The 18,348-nt window shown below is 42.6% G+C and overlaps 1 protein-coding gene across 1 annotated transcript in view; it reads right to left on the bottom strand.

Moving 5' to 3' along the window:
- Positions 1-18,348, bottom strand: part of LOC122684278 — an 831,075-nt gene that overhangs the window by 710,607 nt on the left and 102,120 nt on the right. The window contains 5 exon segments of the mRNA XM_043888282.1: positions 8,314-8,383; positions 8,717-8,827; positions 11,019-11,094; positions 11,797-11,839; positions 12,988-13,031. Coding sequence (XP_043744217.1) covers positions 8,314-8,383; positions 8,717-8,827; positions 11,019-11,094; positions 11,797-11,839; positions 12,988-13,031 — 344 coding nt within the window.

Here is an 18,348-nt window from a genome sequence, read left to right as displayed (position 1 = left end):
GTGAAACACTCTGAACCATGGAAGATGTTCAGTGGAGAAGATATTTGGCAGCTAGTCTAAACTCCTTCGTGGCTCAACCAGTAAGGAGTCCGCTTACAATGCAGGAGACCTGGGTTTGATCCCTGGGTTGGGAAGATCCCCTGGAGAAGGAAATGGCAACCCACTCCAGTATTCTTGCCTGAAAAATCCCATGGATAGAAGAGTCTGGCGGGCTACAGTTCATGGGGTTGCAAAGAGTCGGACAGGACTAAGCAACTTCACCTCTCTTCACTTCTTTTCTTGCAAATTTCTTAGGGTAAATTGCTAACCTCTGACTCATATAAATTAACTGTGAAACAGACTTGGAAATAACCATGACCTATCTGCTTACAGCCAGGGCCAAGGCAAGGCAAGGACTACCTAAGAACACGGGCTTTACTACCAACATGCCTATAAACAGGCCTCCAGAAAGCGAGGTCCACAGCCTAACTCCCAAAGCCTCTGAATGCTGCCTTATTTGAAAAAAGGATCTTAGCAGATGGAACTAGAAATTAGGTTAAGGACCTTACATGAGGACATATCTTAAACTATCCAAGTGAACCCTAAATACCATCACAACTGTCCTTACAAAAGAAAGAGGGAGACAGGATACACACAGAGGGGGAGGCAGAGACTGGAGTGACATGGTGACTAGCCAGGGAGTGTCAGCATCCCCAGGTGCTAGAGAGGCAAGGAACAGATCCTTCCCAGAGCCTGTGGGAGAAGCACAGCCACACCTATACCTTAACTTCAAACTTCTGGCCTCCAGAACTGTGAAAGAATAAATGTCTGTTGTTTCAGGTCACCTACCACGCTTGTGGAGATTCAAATAGGAATCACAGGAAACTAAAATGATATCCTGCTAAGAAGGAGGCAAGCTGCTTAAACATATATCCAGGGACTGATTTTTTCTAACCTCTACAAATTGTAATGATAAACAAGTTATTAAGCTAGAGAGACACATACTTTAAAGCAACCAGAGCCAATACAAGGGCAGAAGGGGCCCACGGGGCTAGCACGCCGAGCAGAGGTGTGTGGCGTGGGTTTCCCTTAAGGTGTCTCTAGAAAGTGGCCTTATGATAAAGCCACAGAAGCAGCTTGCCTGATCAATCTTGGGAAAATAAGGTTGCACGGCAGAAATTAGGTAAGGCAGTATCAGTCTGAGGCAAGCACCCCTTGCTGGGAGAACTCAACGACTAGTTTGCAAACAAGCACTAGTTTCCAGCCTTAAGAAGCCCCACGCTCAAGGCAGGCTCACCTTGTCCTTCACCTTCATGAGAATCAGGGCGTCACTTTCAGGGCAATCAAACCAAGCCAATGCTTGGAGATTATTTCCATCCTACTGATTTGGGAAACCCAAGGTACTGTTTCAATAGATTAAGATCTCACTGAAGCAATGAGTTGCTCAAGAAGAAACAGCTCACAAAAGGACAAATGCATCGACAGAAAAGCAGGTGAGAGGTTTACCTGGGGCTGAGGGGAGCAGGGGGATGGGGAATTACTGCCTAATGACCACAGAGTTTGTTTGGGGTGAGGAAAAAGTTCTGGAAACAGATAGTGGTGGCAATTGTGCAACACTGTGGATGTACTTACTGCCACTGAATTGTACGCTTAAAAATCGTTAAAATGGCAACTTGTATGTTACATATAGTTTACCATAATTTTTTTTAAAAAATGCATAATGTCACATACCCCAAACCACTGAATTGTACACTTTAAATGGGTGAATTGCATGGCGTGCAAATTTATATCCCAATAAAGCTGTTAAAAAAAAAAAAAAAAGAAACCACTTTCAAAGGGTCACTTAGTAAATGCTACTTCTTTACTTTCCTCTCCCAATAAAAACCTACAACTAGAAATGCTGCCCAGCCCAGACTGAGATTTAACCATATGCCTCAAAGGGGGAAATAAAAAGCAAAAAGACATACATGCAAATCTTCCTGAGCACCACTGAGTTACAAGCATGCTTTATCCCGCTATCCCTCTTTTTTCTGATCAAGGCTCATAACTGAATACAAAGCCCACCTTATAAGAGGCCTACAGTACTAAAGATATGATTATATGGTATTTTCTTTAAAAATGAAAAGCTCTCCATTTGTTCCCAGCATTTGGTCAACAGAAGTCTTCAAAGTATAAATGTCCCCAAAGCAGTGACAAGCTGACTGAGGCCTATGACATGTCAGGCACTGTGCATTTTATACACATTCTCCCGTGGCACTCTGACAGCAACCCTATCCAATGGGCACCATCGTTCTCAACTACAGATGAGGAAGCTGAGGCACACAGAGGGTAACTTGCTCAAGGGGGTCCAGGTATAAGGAGCAGGGCTGGGATTCAAATCCAGGTACCTGATCCCACAGACCACAGCTGCTCTCTACTACACAGGACCCTGAAGTGAGGCAGTTCTACTGGAGAAATTAACCAAATGATTTTAACACATGAAACGCATATGGAAACCCATTATGCTGAGCACTGTGACAGTCACAGGTAGGCCTTCCCAACAGCACAAACTGTATTGCACCTCTCACTTATGTTGTAAAGCTGGAAAGCTCTTGAGGGAAATTACTCTAACACTTAAAACAATGGACTCATGGGCTTCACTGGTGACTCTGTGGTAAAGAATCCACCTGCCAATGCAGGAGATAAGGGTTTCATCCCTGATCTGGGAAGATCCACGTGCCGCGGAGCAACTAAACCCATGCAACGCAACTACTGAGCCCACAAGTCACAGTTACTAAGCCCAAGCACCCTAGAGCCCATGCTCCGCAATAAGAGAAGCCACTGCAATGAGAAGCCCGAGCACTGCAACCAGAGTAGCCCCCACACACCCCAACTAGAGAAAGCCAGAGCAGGCACGAAGACCCAGCACTGCCAAAAATAGACAAATTAAATTATTAAAAAAAAAAGAACCACAATGGACTTGATACCCAACATTACCAGGATCTCAATGAAGACATATTGGCTCCCTCACCCAGGATGCTAAAACCCAACAGCAATTGCTGGGAGGCTTCCCAGATGGCACATTAATAAAGAATCCACCTGCCAATGTAGATGTAAGAGACACGGGTTTGACCTCTGAGTCAGGAAGATCCACTGCAGGAGGAACTGGCAGCCTCCTCCGGTATTCTTGCCTGAAAACCCACAGGCAGAGGAGCCTGGCGGGCTACAGTCAGTGGCGTGACAGAGTCAGACACTCAGGCTGAGTGCCTGAGCACGCGCGCAGGGCAGACCGGCCTCGCCCTCCTGTTGCTCCAGCGCCTCTCACTCCTCTGTATGAGAAGAGGCCGGCAGGACCGCAGAGGGTAAGGTGAGAGCCGCCCTGCAGGGGCCAAGTACTGCTCTCATGAAAGACAAGCAGGATCTGCACTTCCGGACACGTGGGTCACCAGTGAACGACATGGTTCAACGTGAAGGGTGGCTGCTGGTAACTGAGACAATAAGCGTGGTTCCGTCCAGCACCAGTGAAAGGAGGTTTCGCACGGATCTGAAGTATTTTGTTTTTCTACAACCCTTCAGTTTAAAAAATCTCTCTGATATTAAAGGTGAAGCACAGGCATATTAGCAGAAAGAACTTACTGCCCGCACATGACTGCTCTCCATGGAGGAAAAGGGAGAAGACATCAGTGTGCTTTATCTCAGGCGCCGTAATCATTCCTCCTACTCGCCACTTATCATTGTGTTGTGTAGCTATACAACCTTCCATAAATTGCTGGATTCATCTGCATAACAAAACTTTCTAAAATGCTTCAAATCAAAGCAATCTTGCTTCTATTATGTACCAATCTGACAGACTTCATTGTCCTCTGATTTTTCCTAAGCAAACACTAAAAGGTGAGTACAGGGAAAGTGGATGCCTCACATTTGCTCCAGTTTTAAATCAGCACTTCAATCCATTTTCTTCTCTATCATGAAACTTAAAACAAAAACACATGCTGCTACCATTATCTACTGTTTTGAATTTCCCAGCATGTCAAATTCTCTTGTACTTCAGGAAAGGAAAATAATAGACCCTGGCCACCTACTAAGTCTGAGGAACTATCAAAGTCCTTTAGCATCTCATGTGACTTCTATAACTTACATGGGAGGGGGGTAGTTCCAGTCCTGTTTTTACAGAGGAGGAAATGAATTGTCTTATCTTCAGCTTAGATGGAACACATGGCCCTGTCATCCTAGGAAGACTCCCGTTGAAATTCAGAATGCTGTGGGACTTCCCTGGTGGTCCAGTGGTTAAGAATCTGCCTTTTGAAGCAGGCGGTGTGAGTTCGATCCCTGGTCCAGGGCTAAGATCCCACATGCCTCATCACCAAGAAGCCAGAACATAAACAACAGAAGCAATACTGTAACAAATTCAAGAGACTTCTAAAAGAAAATTAAAAAAAAATCAGAACACTTGTGCCAAGCATGACGCAGCTGTCCTTTACAGTAGAGTGCAGGCACCTCTTCCTTTTTAATCCCACTACTTAGAGACTGGCCAAAATAAGATACATGTTCATTTCCTTCCTCCTTCTAAGAACTGAGAAAAATCGAAAATAACCTTTCCCCAAAACCCTTCATAAAAGGTTATCTATTAATACAAGAGCGCTCAAGGTGTCTTGCAGAAACAGATGGCTGTTAATAAAACATAACACTGAAGTCTGATTATGTGCTTTCTGTCGTGCAATAAAAAGTATAAGCAGAAAGTATTTTTAGCTCCTTCCGGGCCTAAAAGGATTTGACCAAAGGATCTTCTCTAAGTCTGGTTTTCTATGCATTGATGAAAACTGACCAAGGTCATAAAAGAAGGTAAACCATTTCCTGAGCAGAGAGCCTGCAACATAGAGGAAGAGCACGCTGCACACAGCCTGTCATTAGCAGTGGTCTCATCCCGATTTCCATCGTTCAGCAATCTTAGGACTTTCATTCTGAGTCCAAAAAAGAAGGGAGAAACACATAAGGAGCCCAGGAAAGGAAAGAGACAAATGGTACCCTGCAAAGTCCTGCCGGGACATTTCCCTGGACAAATCGGGCTTAGAAAGTGCCCTGTACTACACTCCATCTCTGCAATCTGCTCAAGCACCAACTGTCTTGGGATCTTCTCAATAGCTGACTCGGTAAAGCTTCCCCAAAAGGCACACCGAACACAGTCAGATGCTAATTTAAAATAATGCAGAAATAGGCTGGGTTTATCTCCACTCAAGGTCTACTTTTTAAACATAAACCTTGTGAGAGCAAAGCAAAATATTATTTACACGTGTAAGTCATCTCATGTCCACCCAAATTCTTATTAGGGATATGTGTGTTTGGTTAAGCTTACATTGAGAAAAGCCAGGTGCCAAAAAGAAGGCTGAGCGCCAAAGAATTGATGCTTTCAAACTGCAGTGCTGGAGAAGACTCTTGAGAGTCCCTTGGATAGCAAGGAGATCAAACCAGTCATCCCTAAAGAAATCAACCCTGAATACTCACTGGAAGGACTGAAACTAAAGCTGAAGCTCCAATACTTTGGCCACTTAATGCAAAGAGCCGACTCATTGGAAAAGACTGATGCTAGGAAAGACTGAAGACAGGAGGAAGAGTGTGACAGAGGATGAGATGGTTGGATGGCATCACTGATTCAGTGGACATGAGTCTGAGTAAACCCTGGGAGGTAACGACAGGAAAGCGAGGCATGCTGTGCTCCATGGGGTTGCAAACAGTCCAACACGACTTAGTGACTGAATAACAACAAAAACAAATAAACCCTCAGAAAGATTTAGATTCTTCTAAAATCAACTGCTTGAGATAACACTGATAGCAATTGTTGCACAGCTTTTTACAAGAGCAATTTTGAAGAAAAGTAACAAAATCAAGGTTTAATATCATAAATGAAACCTGCCTTTAAGTAAGAATGAGGTCAATATTGGTTTCCTAGGTGGTGCAGTGGTAAAGAATGTACATGCTGATGCAGGAGATGCGTGTTTGATCCCTGGGTCGGGAAGAACCACTGGAGGAGAAAATGGAATCCCACTCTAGTATTCTTGCCTGGGAAATCTTATGGCCAGAGAAGCCTGGTGGGCTACAGTCGAAGGGGTCACAGAGAGTTGGACACGTCTGAGCAACTGAACATGCGTCCACTCACAACATCAAAAGTAACTGCTTTTCCCACTTTCTTAACAGGTTCAGAATGGGTGGCTATACTTAACCAAGCTAGTCCAATATAGAATAAAAATAGTCCTTATTTTGCACTTTAAATCCTGCTAGGATCTTTTTCCCTTCAAAGATAAAGAAACAATTCTTCCTTCACAGATAGGGAAAAATAGAGAAAAAAATCAAATTGGGCAAGAATTTTCAGTGCAATATCACAGGAAGATTCCTAAATCTCAACTATTTTTGGTATGCATCTAGGTTTTAGCAAAAAAATAATCTGAATGGACACCAGTCCCATTTTAAAGTTAAGTTATGTGTTTACTGCCCAGTTCTTCTGAGTAATATCTTTGCCCATAATTAGCAATACTAAATTGATCTAGAAATATATAAAGTCTTATTTAAACTTTTAAAGGGCTTCCCTTGTGGCTCAGCTGGTAAAGAATCCTCCTGCAATGCAGGAGACCTGGGTTCGATCCTTGGGTTGGGAAGATCCCCTGGAGAAGGGAACATCTACCCACTACAGTATTCTGGTCTGGAGAATTCCATGGACTTTACAGTCCACGAGGTTGCAAAGAGTCAGACATGACTAAGCAACTTTCACTTCACTTAAACTTATAAACCAAAGCCTACTTTGACTGCTCTTCATTTTGGCCACACAGATAACTGATAAACAAGAGACATCCTCTATCTACCCCCATTTGCAACCATCACCTGACTTTATTAGGAGCTGATTTTAGTGCAGAAGCAGGATTGTTGTTTTAAATATTTAAATGGAAGTAAACATCTCCCCAGTTGCAAAATACTGCTGAATGACAAACTTAACATCACATGCATAAAAATGCCAGAAAGGCCACAATCCAAATGTATTTAGTGTCACTCACAGGTTCCACGGTTGATGCCATAAGCGGGCCTAAGATTTACAAAGATAAACACTGCCCCCAATTTAGAGTTAAGGGGTTAGAAAATCCCACTGTGAACTGGATAGATAGCAAGAACTTAACTGGTGGCAGAACTACTTTTCCATGCAGAAAAATTCAACTTAATTTTCAATATATACTACATTGTTACCCAATCCTCTTTGAAAGACTTTTTTTGAAGTGAAAGATGTTTTTGAAAAATCAAACACATCTACCTCTGAACTTCCACAGAAAAGAACAAAGATTTAAAAAGGAAGAAGCCACAGGATGACAGAATTCACTAACTCAGACTACAAAAATTCCAAACCTGTAGGAATCCAGATGTTTGGAATTAACTTCTGACTCTGCAGCATGGCACCTATGAACAAGCACTGTGATACCAGAATTTATAAACTCCGGAGGAGACAGCATTCTTACTTGGGAAAGCACTAATAGACATGTAAAATGCCGCACACAATATAAGGAAATGACGTCACCAAGCCGACCCTGAAATGGCTCTCTCAGAAATGGTGAGTGATGTGGGCTGCCCACTTCTGTCTGGCTCACCTAAGCCTCCCAGAACCAGCCCTGCGGAGAGAGCCGGGGTAGAGACGAAGGCCTGGGGCCCTGACACAAAGCCAGGCTGTAGCCAGCTTGATGATCACATTCACAACTTTAGTCTCAACTGTGCCAAGAAAGCGCCAGCCTCGCTTTGAAGTGACAATCTAGAGATTCTTTGGAAATGCTCTGAAAGCAGACGTTTCCCTACAATCACACTGACTTCCTCCGACGGTGAAGGTGCAACTTCACCGGATCCATTCAGATGAGGGTTTGGGATGCAATGACCATCAAAACTGCTCCACAGGTTATCTCAGAAGTCATTTGTGTAACCAACATCTTCACAGAAAGGACGTTATTTAGTTAGGTAATAATGTAAGCATGAAGAATAATCTCACTTGTAAAGCCTGTTGGGGTTAGATAGGTCTGACTGTGTACACAGACACATACACAGAGTCTCCCTCGTGGGACATTTAAACTCTGAAGCCATCAGTCCTTTGTCTTGGAAGAGATGTGCTACCTTTCATAATGTTTTCTAATTTTTTTTAGCCAATATATTGAATACATTCTTTTTGAAAAGGTCAACTTCTATTTTTCAAAAAACATCTGAGTCACCAGAGATGAGGAATATCTTATCTAAAAATGCCCAAGAGCTCCCAGTCACCCCTCACCAACATCCCAGATACTGGGCTTTTCCACCAAGAGAGGAGGCTGGGGCCCTGGGACTCTGATTACTTACTTGTTAAAAAAAGGTTCGATGAGTTTTGATCTGGCAGATACATGACTCTTTGGAGGACCAAGAAAAGAACCTAATGAAGAAAAGAAACAGAGTATCACAAACAGTCAAGGAGACAAAGCCTGAAAAAAATATCTTGAAAAAAAAAAAGGAAAAAAATATCTTGAAATCAACAGTACGGTTCCGCAAGGGTAAAATAAGTGCTCATGTGGACCGAGTACCACAACCCCAGGTAAGCATTTGATGGTTCCTCCTGTGCACTCCCCAACCCCCACCCAGCCCCCTCCCCCTCCTCCCTCAAAACCCTCCCACTTTCTATTGGTTGAGTGGATCCCAGGGAAAGGGTAGACAGGGAAGATTCCCCTCCGGACCATGGTGTGTTGACAGAGGCAGGTACAGCGTGTGCCTAGGTAGTTGGCCATGGAGATGAAACACAGTCCTGTAATATAAGCATCATAGCCGGCCTCGTGGAGCTGCTCAGAAGCCGTGTCGTAACTCGGAAAGCCTTCTGCACTTTCTAAAGAGAAAAAAGAAAACACAGTCTTCCCAAGGTCATCACAAATCATGAAGACTGGTAAGCATGCTGCCCTGCCAAACCCAGATGTCTGTGCGGCAGAAACACCCTAAATAAGCAGAAAGAAAGCTATCTCCTTCTTAATTCTCTCCACACAAGACCTTGAGATAACAGAGTCACTGAAAATGAGGGCTTTGGTCTGGACTAGAGAAGTGTCTTGGTTACATTATCAAAGACTCAGCCCCAGGCCTCCCAACTGCATGCTGTTGGATGCTATTTACAACCATGCATAACTCACTCTTGTGACCATGACTCCTCCTCTGATTGGGACGCAAGGGGTATTTCAGAGCAGTTGTCCCCAATCTTTTTGGCACCAGGGACCAGTTTTGTGAAAGACAAATTTTCCATGGGGGTGAAGGTGGTTTGGGGATGATTCAGGCATGTTACATTTATTGTGCACTTTATTTCTATTATTATTAAATCAGCACCACCCCAGGTCATCAGGCATTAGATCCTGGAGGCTGGGGACCTCAGAGCAATGGCTAAGAGCATGGCCCCCAGTGTCCACCGTCTGAGTTTGAATCTCTGCTCTATCACTTAGCTGCTGTGTGATCTTGGGACACGTTGCCCCCTCCGGGCCTCTACCATGGTAGAAGGGCAATGACAATCAGAGCCCCCTTGTGAGGCTTTTGTGAGGATCAAATGAGCTCACTTAAGTAAAGCTCTCATGCCACGTTTGGTACATGGTAAACACTCTGTAATTGTTATCTGACAATACTCCAGCTCACCCTCCCCAAAAGCCAAAGATTCCCATCAAGGTTGGCAGTTCAAGTCAATAGTGTCCTTCACTATGTCTCCGAGCTCACAGATACAAAGATGGAAAGCACAACCAAGTCCAAAAACAGATCAGAATTTGCTGTAATGCTGCCCGTGCAAACACGGCACATCTTCATGGGAGAGACAGTTTTATGACATGCCTCTCTGGTCACAATGATATTCACAGATGCTGAGAGAATGAGGTTTGCTGAACCTGCTTTAGACTAAACTCTCCTTACTGGAATATTATGTAGAAATAACGGGATAAAACGGTAATTCATAAATAGTTATTTCCTAGAACCATTTTGTAAGTGAGTATCAAAAATGTTACAACAGAATCAAAAGCATGAGTGGAAATTAACAACGAAAAAGCTATAATTGTTTTTATATCAATACAATGCTCTTTAAGCAAGAATTCTTTAACCTCAGTAAGTATCGAATATTAGATTTTAAGCTTAAAAAAAAAAACTCTTTTAATGTGATAGCCAACTAAGTCATGGCCTCTATTCTACTACCAGCTGAGACACTTATTTCCAAAATCAATTATTTCCATTATACTGCCCATTATATTATTAGAGGAAAGGTCTAGGTTTTCTCCCCCCACCCTTTTCTTAATTCCTTTTTTGGACTATTCCAGAAAGGGAAGCAAATAACTGTATTCCTGGCTGCTTTAGGACCTTCCATTGTCAATTTCTGAGCCATTAGCCCTGTTATCAATTTCTCAGGAAGCTGCAGGCTACATCTAATGGGATGTTAATTACAATACCAGCAGCATGACTAAGATCAACAGGAACCAAGGAAGTAACTAACACCTGGAAGTTTCACCAAAACACATGGGTGGAACCATGGCCAGATAGGGCAAACATTTCCACCCCGGAGAAACGTCCCTCCCTTCTCTGGTTTTCCTCACCACTGCTGTCCAGTGCCTAAGCTACCTCTGAAAGAGGCAGAGGTGAAGCCCCCTCCTTCCTCATCTGTAAACCCAGTTCTTGGGCTTTCCTGAGACAAAAAGTATATTTTCACTCTACCCCTGACAATTAATCACCAGCTCTTTGTCTTCGCTTAAACCAAAAGGAAGACCCATAAAGTCTGGGGACAATTCCAAGATTAAGAAACAAAAAGTCCTGAAGATGCCATTGCTAAACTTCTTAATAAACAGGCTACCCAATCCTACCCGTGCAAGGTAGAGTTAGGATTAGAAGACCATCTTTATTTAGAAAACAGCAACTCAACCAAGGGTATGAGCAAGTTAATTCAGCCAAAATTTATAAATGTACAATTTATTTAGTTTCTAGAATAGTTTTACCTTTCTTCCATAATAGACATCCATAATTATCATTGAGAGTGTGGAGCTTTCTACGATCATTTATATTCTTACCAACTTTAGGAGGGTTGAAAGGTGTCTCTTTTAACCGCTTTTCCAATTCTGCAAGGGATGTGTTGTTAATGATATCCTGCAAACCAGGAAACACAGGGAGGAGCTGTCATCGTCTCAGAGCAACATTTACTAGAGATTCATGAACAATCAGGACCAAAAAAAAAAAAAAAAAGTACCTAGTACTGCCCCCTTGTGTTCTTTAAAGAAACACAGGAGTCCTTCTTCTCAATATAAGAGAGAAACCACAAGTTTAATTTCCACCATATGGAAAGTACAGCCACATGAAAAGTTTTTATAGATGTGTTAAGTATCTACAGACCTTTGGCCAGAAAGCTATACTGTTCTGGCATTCATTTCACTCAGCCATATAAAGTCACTTCAGAAAGAAGCAAATGATTATATTTTTACCTGAATTCTCTTGATTAGACTATATACCCAAAATATGTAAAATAAGGAAAAGGAAAGAGTGTATGCATCTGTAATCTATTCAAAAATTCATTATATGTTTTAACATTAAAAATTTACATTCAGAAGGAAAAAACCCTCACAATTCCACTACCCAAAGACAACTGCTATTGACATTTGATGTATTTATTTCTAGTCTTTTCCTCAATTTCTTTTTTATCTTTTTTGTTTTTTCAGAGAACAAAAGGTGGTTAAGGGGAAGGTGTATTGGAAAATGACATTCATTAATTGACCAGAATTCTAAAGCTGTAAGCAGCAATCTGGAAAATTTCAAACTGTAATTTATCAATAATAATTCTGATTTTTAAAATACCTTAAAAGGTTGTGTGCTGGCCATCAATTTTGTATCCAAGAGCCTAAAAACAGAAGAATTTTTTAAAAAGGTAAACAATGGACAGCAATGTTCAAAATGTACTTTACTCCAATGAGTAATAGTGGACGGGGGCATTAGGCACATCAGTCATCCGCATCTCCACCACGTCGGACTGTGGATGAGGTCCCCTCATCCGGGCACTTCATCACAAGGCTGCGGGGAAGCCCACAGCCACTTCTGGAACAGAAGTTCCAGAGGGCGCGGGCTCACACTGACATCGGGGTAAGTCAAACATCCTCATGTGTTTGCACGTGGCTCAAACACTGCTGCAGGGCTGATGCTCCCAAGCTCTCATCCTCTCCTACCACTATCCAGATCTGTACCATATAGTATCCTAGAGGGTCAAAACCTGCATTTGCAGTCTCACACAACTATTATTTCTCACTACTCTGCTTCAGAGATTGCAATAGAAAAAAAAAGAGACACACACACACACACTCGTATGAAAATACTATTTCCTCTCACATAAATATGAGTAACTGCAGATAATTGGGCAGAAACAGTCTGGCTGAAAGAGCAACTGCTCCAAGTCCTCTGCAGACAGGTCCTCGGATACAGACTCTTGCTCTGAGGGCTCCATGCGGCTGACGTGGGATCTATCAGAACACACCATACTAACCATGGACAACACCAACAGGATAAGGCACTGACAAAGTTGAGAAAAAGGAGTTCTCTAGCCAGACAGTTTTTGACCGATGACAGAATACTACTCTCAACATATCCAACTCTATCCAACTATATATTCAACCGTCTTCAATACTCAACTGAATACCCTCAACTGGATGCTTCACTGTGACAAGGTTCACCCAACAGACAAGGCAGGTAAGCGCCAACTCAAGCAGACCTCACAGGTCCCTCAGACAGTGGGAGGCAGGATGAGAAAAAAAGCAGCTGCTGTCCATTTTCATCCTTGGGTCAAATTCTGATTTTTACATTTTAACAACAAACATCATCAACATTTGTAAAAGCAAACCATCAGCAAGGTGGAGCTATTAAGCCATTTTCCAGCTTATGAAAACTGAATTGTGACCATGATCTAATGGTTTTAATAAATTACTGTATACCTTTGTGTAATTATGGATGCCCAGATGGCTGTTTTAAACCAAAGGCAAATCCTCAAGGAAAGCTTACCTGGGGAAAACACATGTTGTCACCTCCTTAAATTCATTTAAGTCCTAAAAAACAAGAACGTGACCTGTTATGATTTTACTGGTATATTTGCAATATTTAAAACAAATATTTCAAGTCCCATGGTTCTCTTCTCAAACCATGATACCAACACAGGCCCCTGAAGCTAAACTGTCAGGCCCATTTCTCACTAATATCTAAAAATTTGGGCAATTCCTCACTGATTGGGAATCATATGACCTGATACTAAAATTCTGCATAAACAAAATAGATATGTGAGCATTTTATGGCTGAAACAGAAGAGTTCGGGAAAAGGGTTTCTATTATATGTAGAAAACTATCAGTAATACTTCTCTTACACAACTCACCGTAAAGTGAGACATGTAGAGTTATTTAAATAAAATGGTTCACAGTATCTTGTGATAAAGCATAATGGACAAGAATGTGAAAAGGAATATTTATGTTTAACTGAGTCACTTCGCTGTACAGCAGAAATGAACACACTACAAATCAACTGTACTTCAATAAAATTCTTAAAAAAATAAAGTGGTTCATGCAGGAAATGGACATACTGTAAATTGGATCATACTTTTAATGGAAACACCACTGAAATATTGGTTAAAATGGCCACTAAAACAGAGACTTTCCAATACACATGATTCTTACTTTAACTACTTGGAAAATTGCTTAAGTGGCACCAATAGCAAATGCCTAAATTAGGCAATTCATTTCCCAAGTTTATTTGATCAGGAAGTCTAGAGCTGGAATGAGATTGCTCTCATTTTGAATTAACTTATTTATATACATAATTGCCATACTGCACTGCCTACTCATACTCCTGACCCACTGTGACTACAGTTCTCTTCAGCGATATTCATGCTTCACAGGAAACTGCCATTTCCCATTAGCTTTTCGAGCCTGTAAATACAGTCTGTATTTAGCTAGCTTGAAGTATTTACCAGCTTTTCAATGGCTATCGTTAAATTAATGAACAATACACGAATAAGCGGTTTCAGTGCTAAGTCAAACAAAAAGACAATAAAGAGTGTAATCTCTCAGTTTAGAAAGTCTCACAAGCAAGAAAAAAATTAGAATTATGGCCAGTTCCAGGGTCAGCATATAGCAAGGTAGACCAATGCCTTCTAAAAGGTCATGCTGAATGAAGTAGCAAGACTTTTAAGAAAAGACTCTTCCCCTAAAAACCTGCCCCCAAATATAGATTCTTTAGTGCACTTTTAAATACAACATTGGTAACAGTGTATGTAAAAGTTCTATCATTTTAATTAGGCTTGTTCCTTTCCTGTCATCACTTCTTCCAAAGGTGGATGGAAGAAAACCATTTTCTCCTTCTGACAATGACAGAACACAAAGAAGTTATATAACATACTCGGGCCTTAGTAATAAAGCAAGGGATAAAACCACTTACCGGGGGGAGGAGCCAAGATGGCGGAGGAGTAGGACCGGGAGACCACTTTCTCTCCTACAAATTCATCAAAAGAATAACCGAATGCAGAGCAAACTTCACAAAACAACTTCTGATCGCTAGCTGAGGTCATCAGGCGCCCAGAAAAGCAGACCATTGTCTTCGAAAGGAGGTAGGACAAAATATAAAAGATAAAAAGTGAGACAAAAGAGCTAAGGACGGAGACCCGTCCTGGGAAGGGAGTCTTAGGCGGCCTTGCTTGGGCTAGGGTCCGGGCCTGAGTGCCCTGAGGACAATCGGGGGGAGCTTCTGTGAGGTGCCAACTTGAACTGTGGGAGACCAAAGGAGAGAGAGAAAATTGACCGGCCGGAACACACTGCCGGCCGTTCGCAGAACAAAGGGACGGGGAAAGTCCCGAGAAGAGCTCGCAGGCTGCGGACCGGCCCAGCCCCGCCGGAGGCAGGAGGCAGGGGGGAGGGGAAGGTCGCGGCGAGACACAGGGCGCAGGCACCCGACCAGCGCGGGGCGGGGACTGGGGCTGGGGACGCGGAGGGCGGAAGGCGCGCGCACCCGCCTGGCGCCAGCGGAAACTGAGACTGGGTCCGCGGAAGGGAGTGGGTGCGCCACACCTGGGGATAGCGCGCCCACCAAGCCCCTGGCTGCCTGGACCGCTCTGACGGGGAAGGCACAGAGAGCAGGCGCAGCTTTTCCTTCCGCGCTTTTGTGTAACACCCGAGGGCTGGAACCTCGCGCAGCGCGGGGCGCGCTCCATATAGAACAGCCGGGAGCCTGAGCAGCGCAGACGGAGAAAGCAGCGTCAGCCCCTTCCGGCAGCGCCAGCCCGCCCCCGCAGGGCCAGCCCCTCCCCGCAGCGTCAGCCCCGCCCCCGCAGGGCCAGCCCCTCCCCGCAGCGTCAGCCCCGCCCCCGCAGGGCCAGCCCCTCCCCGCAGCGTCAGCCCCGCCCCGCAGCGCCAGCCCCGCCCCGCAGCGTCAGCCCCTCCCAGCAGCGCAACGGAACTAGCTACCTGAATAAGAGTCCGCCTCCGGCCGCCTGTGTCAGGGCGGAAATGAGCCTCTGAAGAGACCGGCAAACAGAAGCCAAATAAACAAAGGGAACCGCTTCAGAAGGGACTGGTGCAACAGATTAAAATCCCTGAAGAAAACACCGACTTCACCGGAAGGGCCCTGTAGATATCGAGAAGTGCAAGCTGGAACGAGGAGCTATCTGAAACTGAGCCGAACCCACACTGACCGCAACAGCTCCAGAGAAATTCCTAGACATATTTTTACTTTTTTTTTTATTTTTCTGTTTTTTCTAAGTAAGGAAAAAAAAAAAATTTTTTTTTCTTTTTATATTTTTCTTTTTTATTTTTTCTCTTTTATTTTCCTTTAAAATTCCCTATTACTCCCCCATTACTCCTTAACTTTCATTTTCATAGATTTTTACGATTTTTTTAATTAGGGGAAAAAAAATTTTTTTTTTCTTTCTTTTTTTTTTTTTTTCTTTTTTTTTTTTCTTCTCCTTTTTCTTCTTTTTTTTTTCTTTCCTTTTTCTCTTCTATTTTCTATTTTTCTTTTTCTCTTATTTCTTTTAAAGTCCTCTAGTACTCCTCTACTACTCTTCATTTTCATCTTCACTACACTATAACCTTACAAAAAAAAAAAAAAAAGAGAAGCCCTATCTTAAAACCGAAGATTATTCCCTCCCAATCTTGACTCTCTGTTTTCTACCTCAGAACACCTCTATTTCCTCTTTTCCCCTTCTCTTCCCCATCCAATTCTGTGAATCCTTGTAGGTGTCTGAGATACGAGAACACTCTGGGAACAGACAGCTGCGTAGATCTGTCTCTCTCCTCTTGAGTCCCCCTTTTTCTCCTCCTACTCATCTCTATCTCCCTCCTCCCTTTTCTCCTGTTCATGTAACTCTGTGAACCTCTCTGGGTGTCCCTAACGGGGGAGAATCTTTTCGCCATTAACCTAGAAGTTTAATTATCAGAGCTGTATAGTTGGAGAAGTCCTGAGACTACAGGAAGAATAAAACTGAAATCCAGAGGCAGGAAACTTAAGCCCAAAACCTGAGAACACCAGAAAACTCCTGACTACATGGAACTTGAAGTGATAAGTGACCGTCCAAAAGCCTCCATACCTACACTGAAACCAACCACCACCCAAGAGCCAATAAGTTTTAGAGCAAGACATACCACGCAAATTCTCCAGCAACACAGGAACATAGCCCTGAATGTCAACATACAGGCTACCCAAGGTCACACCTAACACATAGACCCAACTCAAAACTCATTACTGGGCACTCCATTGCTCTCCAAAGAGAAGAAATCAAGTTCCACGCACCAGTACACTGACGCAAGCTTCCCTAACCAGGAAACCTTGACAAGCCAAACGTCCAACCCCACCCACTGGGTAAATCCTCCACAATAAAAAGGAACCACAGACCTCCAGAATACAGAAAGTCCACTCCAGACACAGCAATCTAAACAAGATGAAAAGGCAAAGAAATACCCAACAGGTAAAGGAACAAGAAAAATGCCCACCAAGTCAAACAAAAGAGGAGGAGATAGGGAATCTACCTGAAAAAGAATTTAGAATAATGATAATAAAAATGATCCAAAATCTTGAAAACAAAATGGAGTTACAGATAAATAGCTTGGAAACAAAGATTGAAAAGATACAAGAATTGTTTAATAAAGACCTAGAAGAAATAAAAAAGAGTCAATTAAAAATGAATAATGCAATGAATGAGATCAAAAACACTTTGGAGGGAACCAAGAGTAGAATAACGGAGGCAGAAGATAGGATAAGTGAGATAGAAGATAAAATGGTGGAAATAAATGAAGCAGAGAGGAAAAAAGAAAAAAGGATCAAAAGAAATGAGGACAACCTCAGGGACCTCTGGGACAATGTGAAACGCCCCAACATTCGAATCATAGGAGTTCCAGAAGAAGACGACAAAAAGAAAGGCCATGAGAAAATACTCGAGGAGATAATAGCTGAAAACTTCCCTAAAATGGGGAAGGAAATAGCCACCCAAGTCCAAGAAACCCAGAGAGTTCCAAACAGGATAAACCCAAGGCGAAACACCCCAAGACACATATTAATCAAACTAACAAAGATCAAACACAAAGAACAAATATTAAAAGCAGCAAGGGAAAAACAACAAATAACACACAAAGGGATTCCCATAAGGATAACAGCTGATCTATCAATAGAAACCCTCCAGGCCAGAAGGGAATGGCAGGACGTCCTGAAAGTAATGAAAGAGAATAACCTACAACCTAGATTACTGTATCCAGCAAGGATCTCATTCAGATATGAAGGAGAACTCAAAAGCTTTACAGATAAGCAAAAGCTGAGAGAATTCAGCACTACCAAACCAGCTCTTCAACAAATGCTAAAGGATCTTCTCTAGACAGGAAATGCAGAAAGGTTGTATAAACGTGAACCCAAAACAACAAAGTAAATGGCAACGGGACCACACCTATCAATAATTACCTTAAATGTAAATGGGTTGAATGCCCCAACCAAAAGACAAAGATTGGCTGAATGGATACAAAAACAAGACCCCTATATATGCTGTCTACAAGAGACCCACCTCAAAACAAGAGACACATACAGACTGAAAGTGAAGGGCTGGAAAAAAATATTTCATGCAAACGGAGACCAAAAGAAAGCAGGAGTCGCAATACTCATATCAGATAAAATAGACTTTCAAATAAAAGCTGTGAAAAGAGACAAAGAAGGACACTACATAATGATCAAAGGATCAATCCAAGAAGAAGATATAACAATTATAAATATATATGCACCCAACATAGGAGCACCGCAATATGTACGGCAAACACTAACAAGTATGAAAGAGGAAATTAATAGTAACACAATAATAGTGGGAGACTTTAATACCCCACTCACAACTATGGATAGATCAA

Source organism: Cervus elaphus, chromosome 26, assembly GCF_910594005.1.
Source record: "Cervus elaphus chromosome 26, mCerEla1.1, whole genome shotgun sequence".
Classification (NCBI taxonomy): domain Eukaryota; kingdom Metazoa; phylum Chordata; class Mammalia; order Artiodactyla; family Cervidae; genus Cervus; species Cervus elaphus.
Note: the sequence above shows the minus strand (reverse complement) of the source record. Positions and strands in the feature narration are given on the sequence as shown.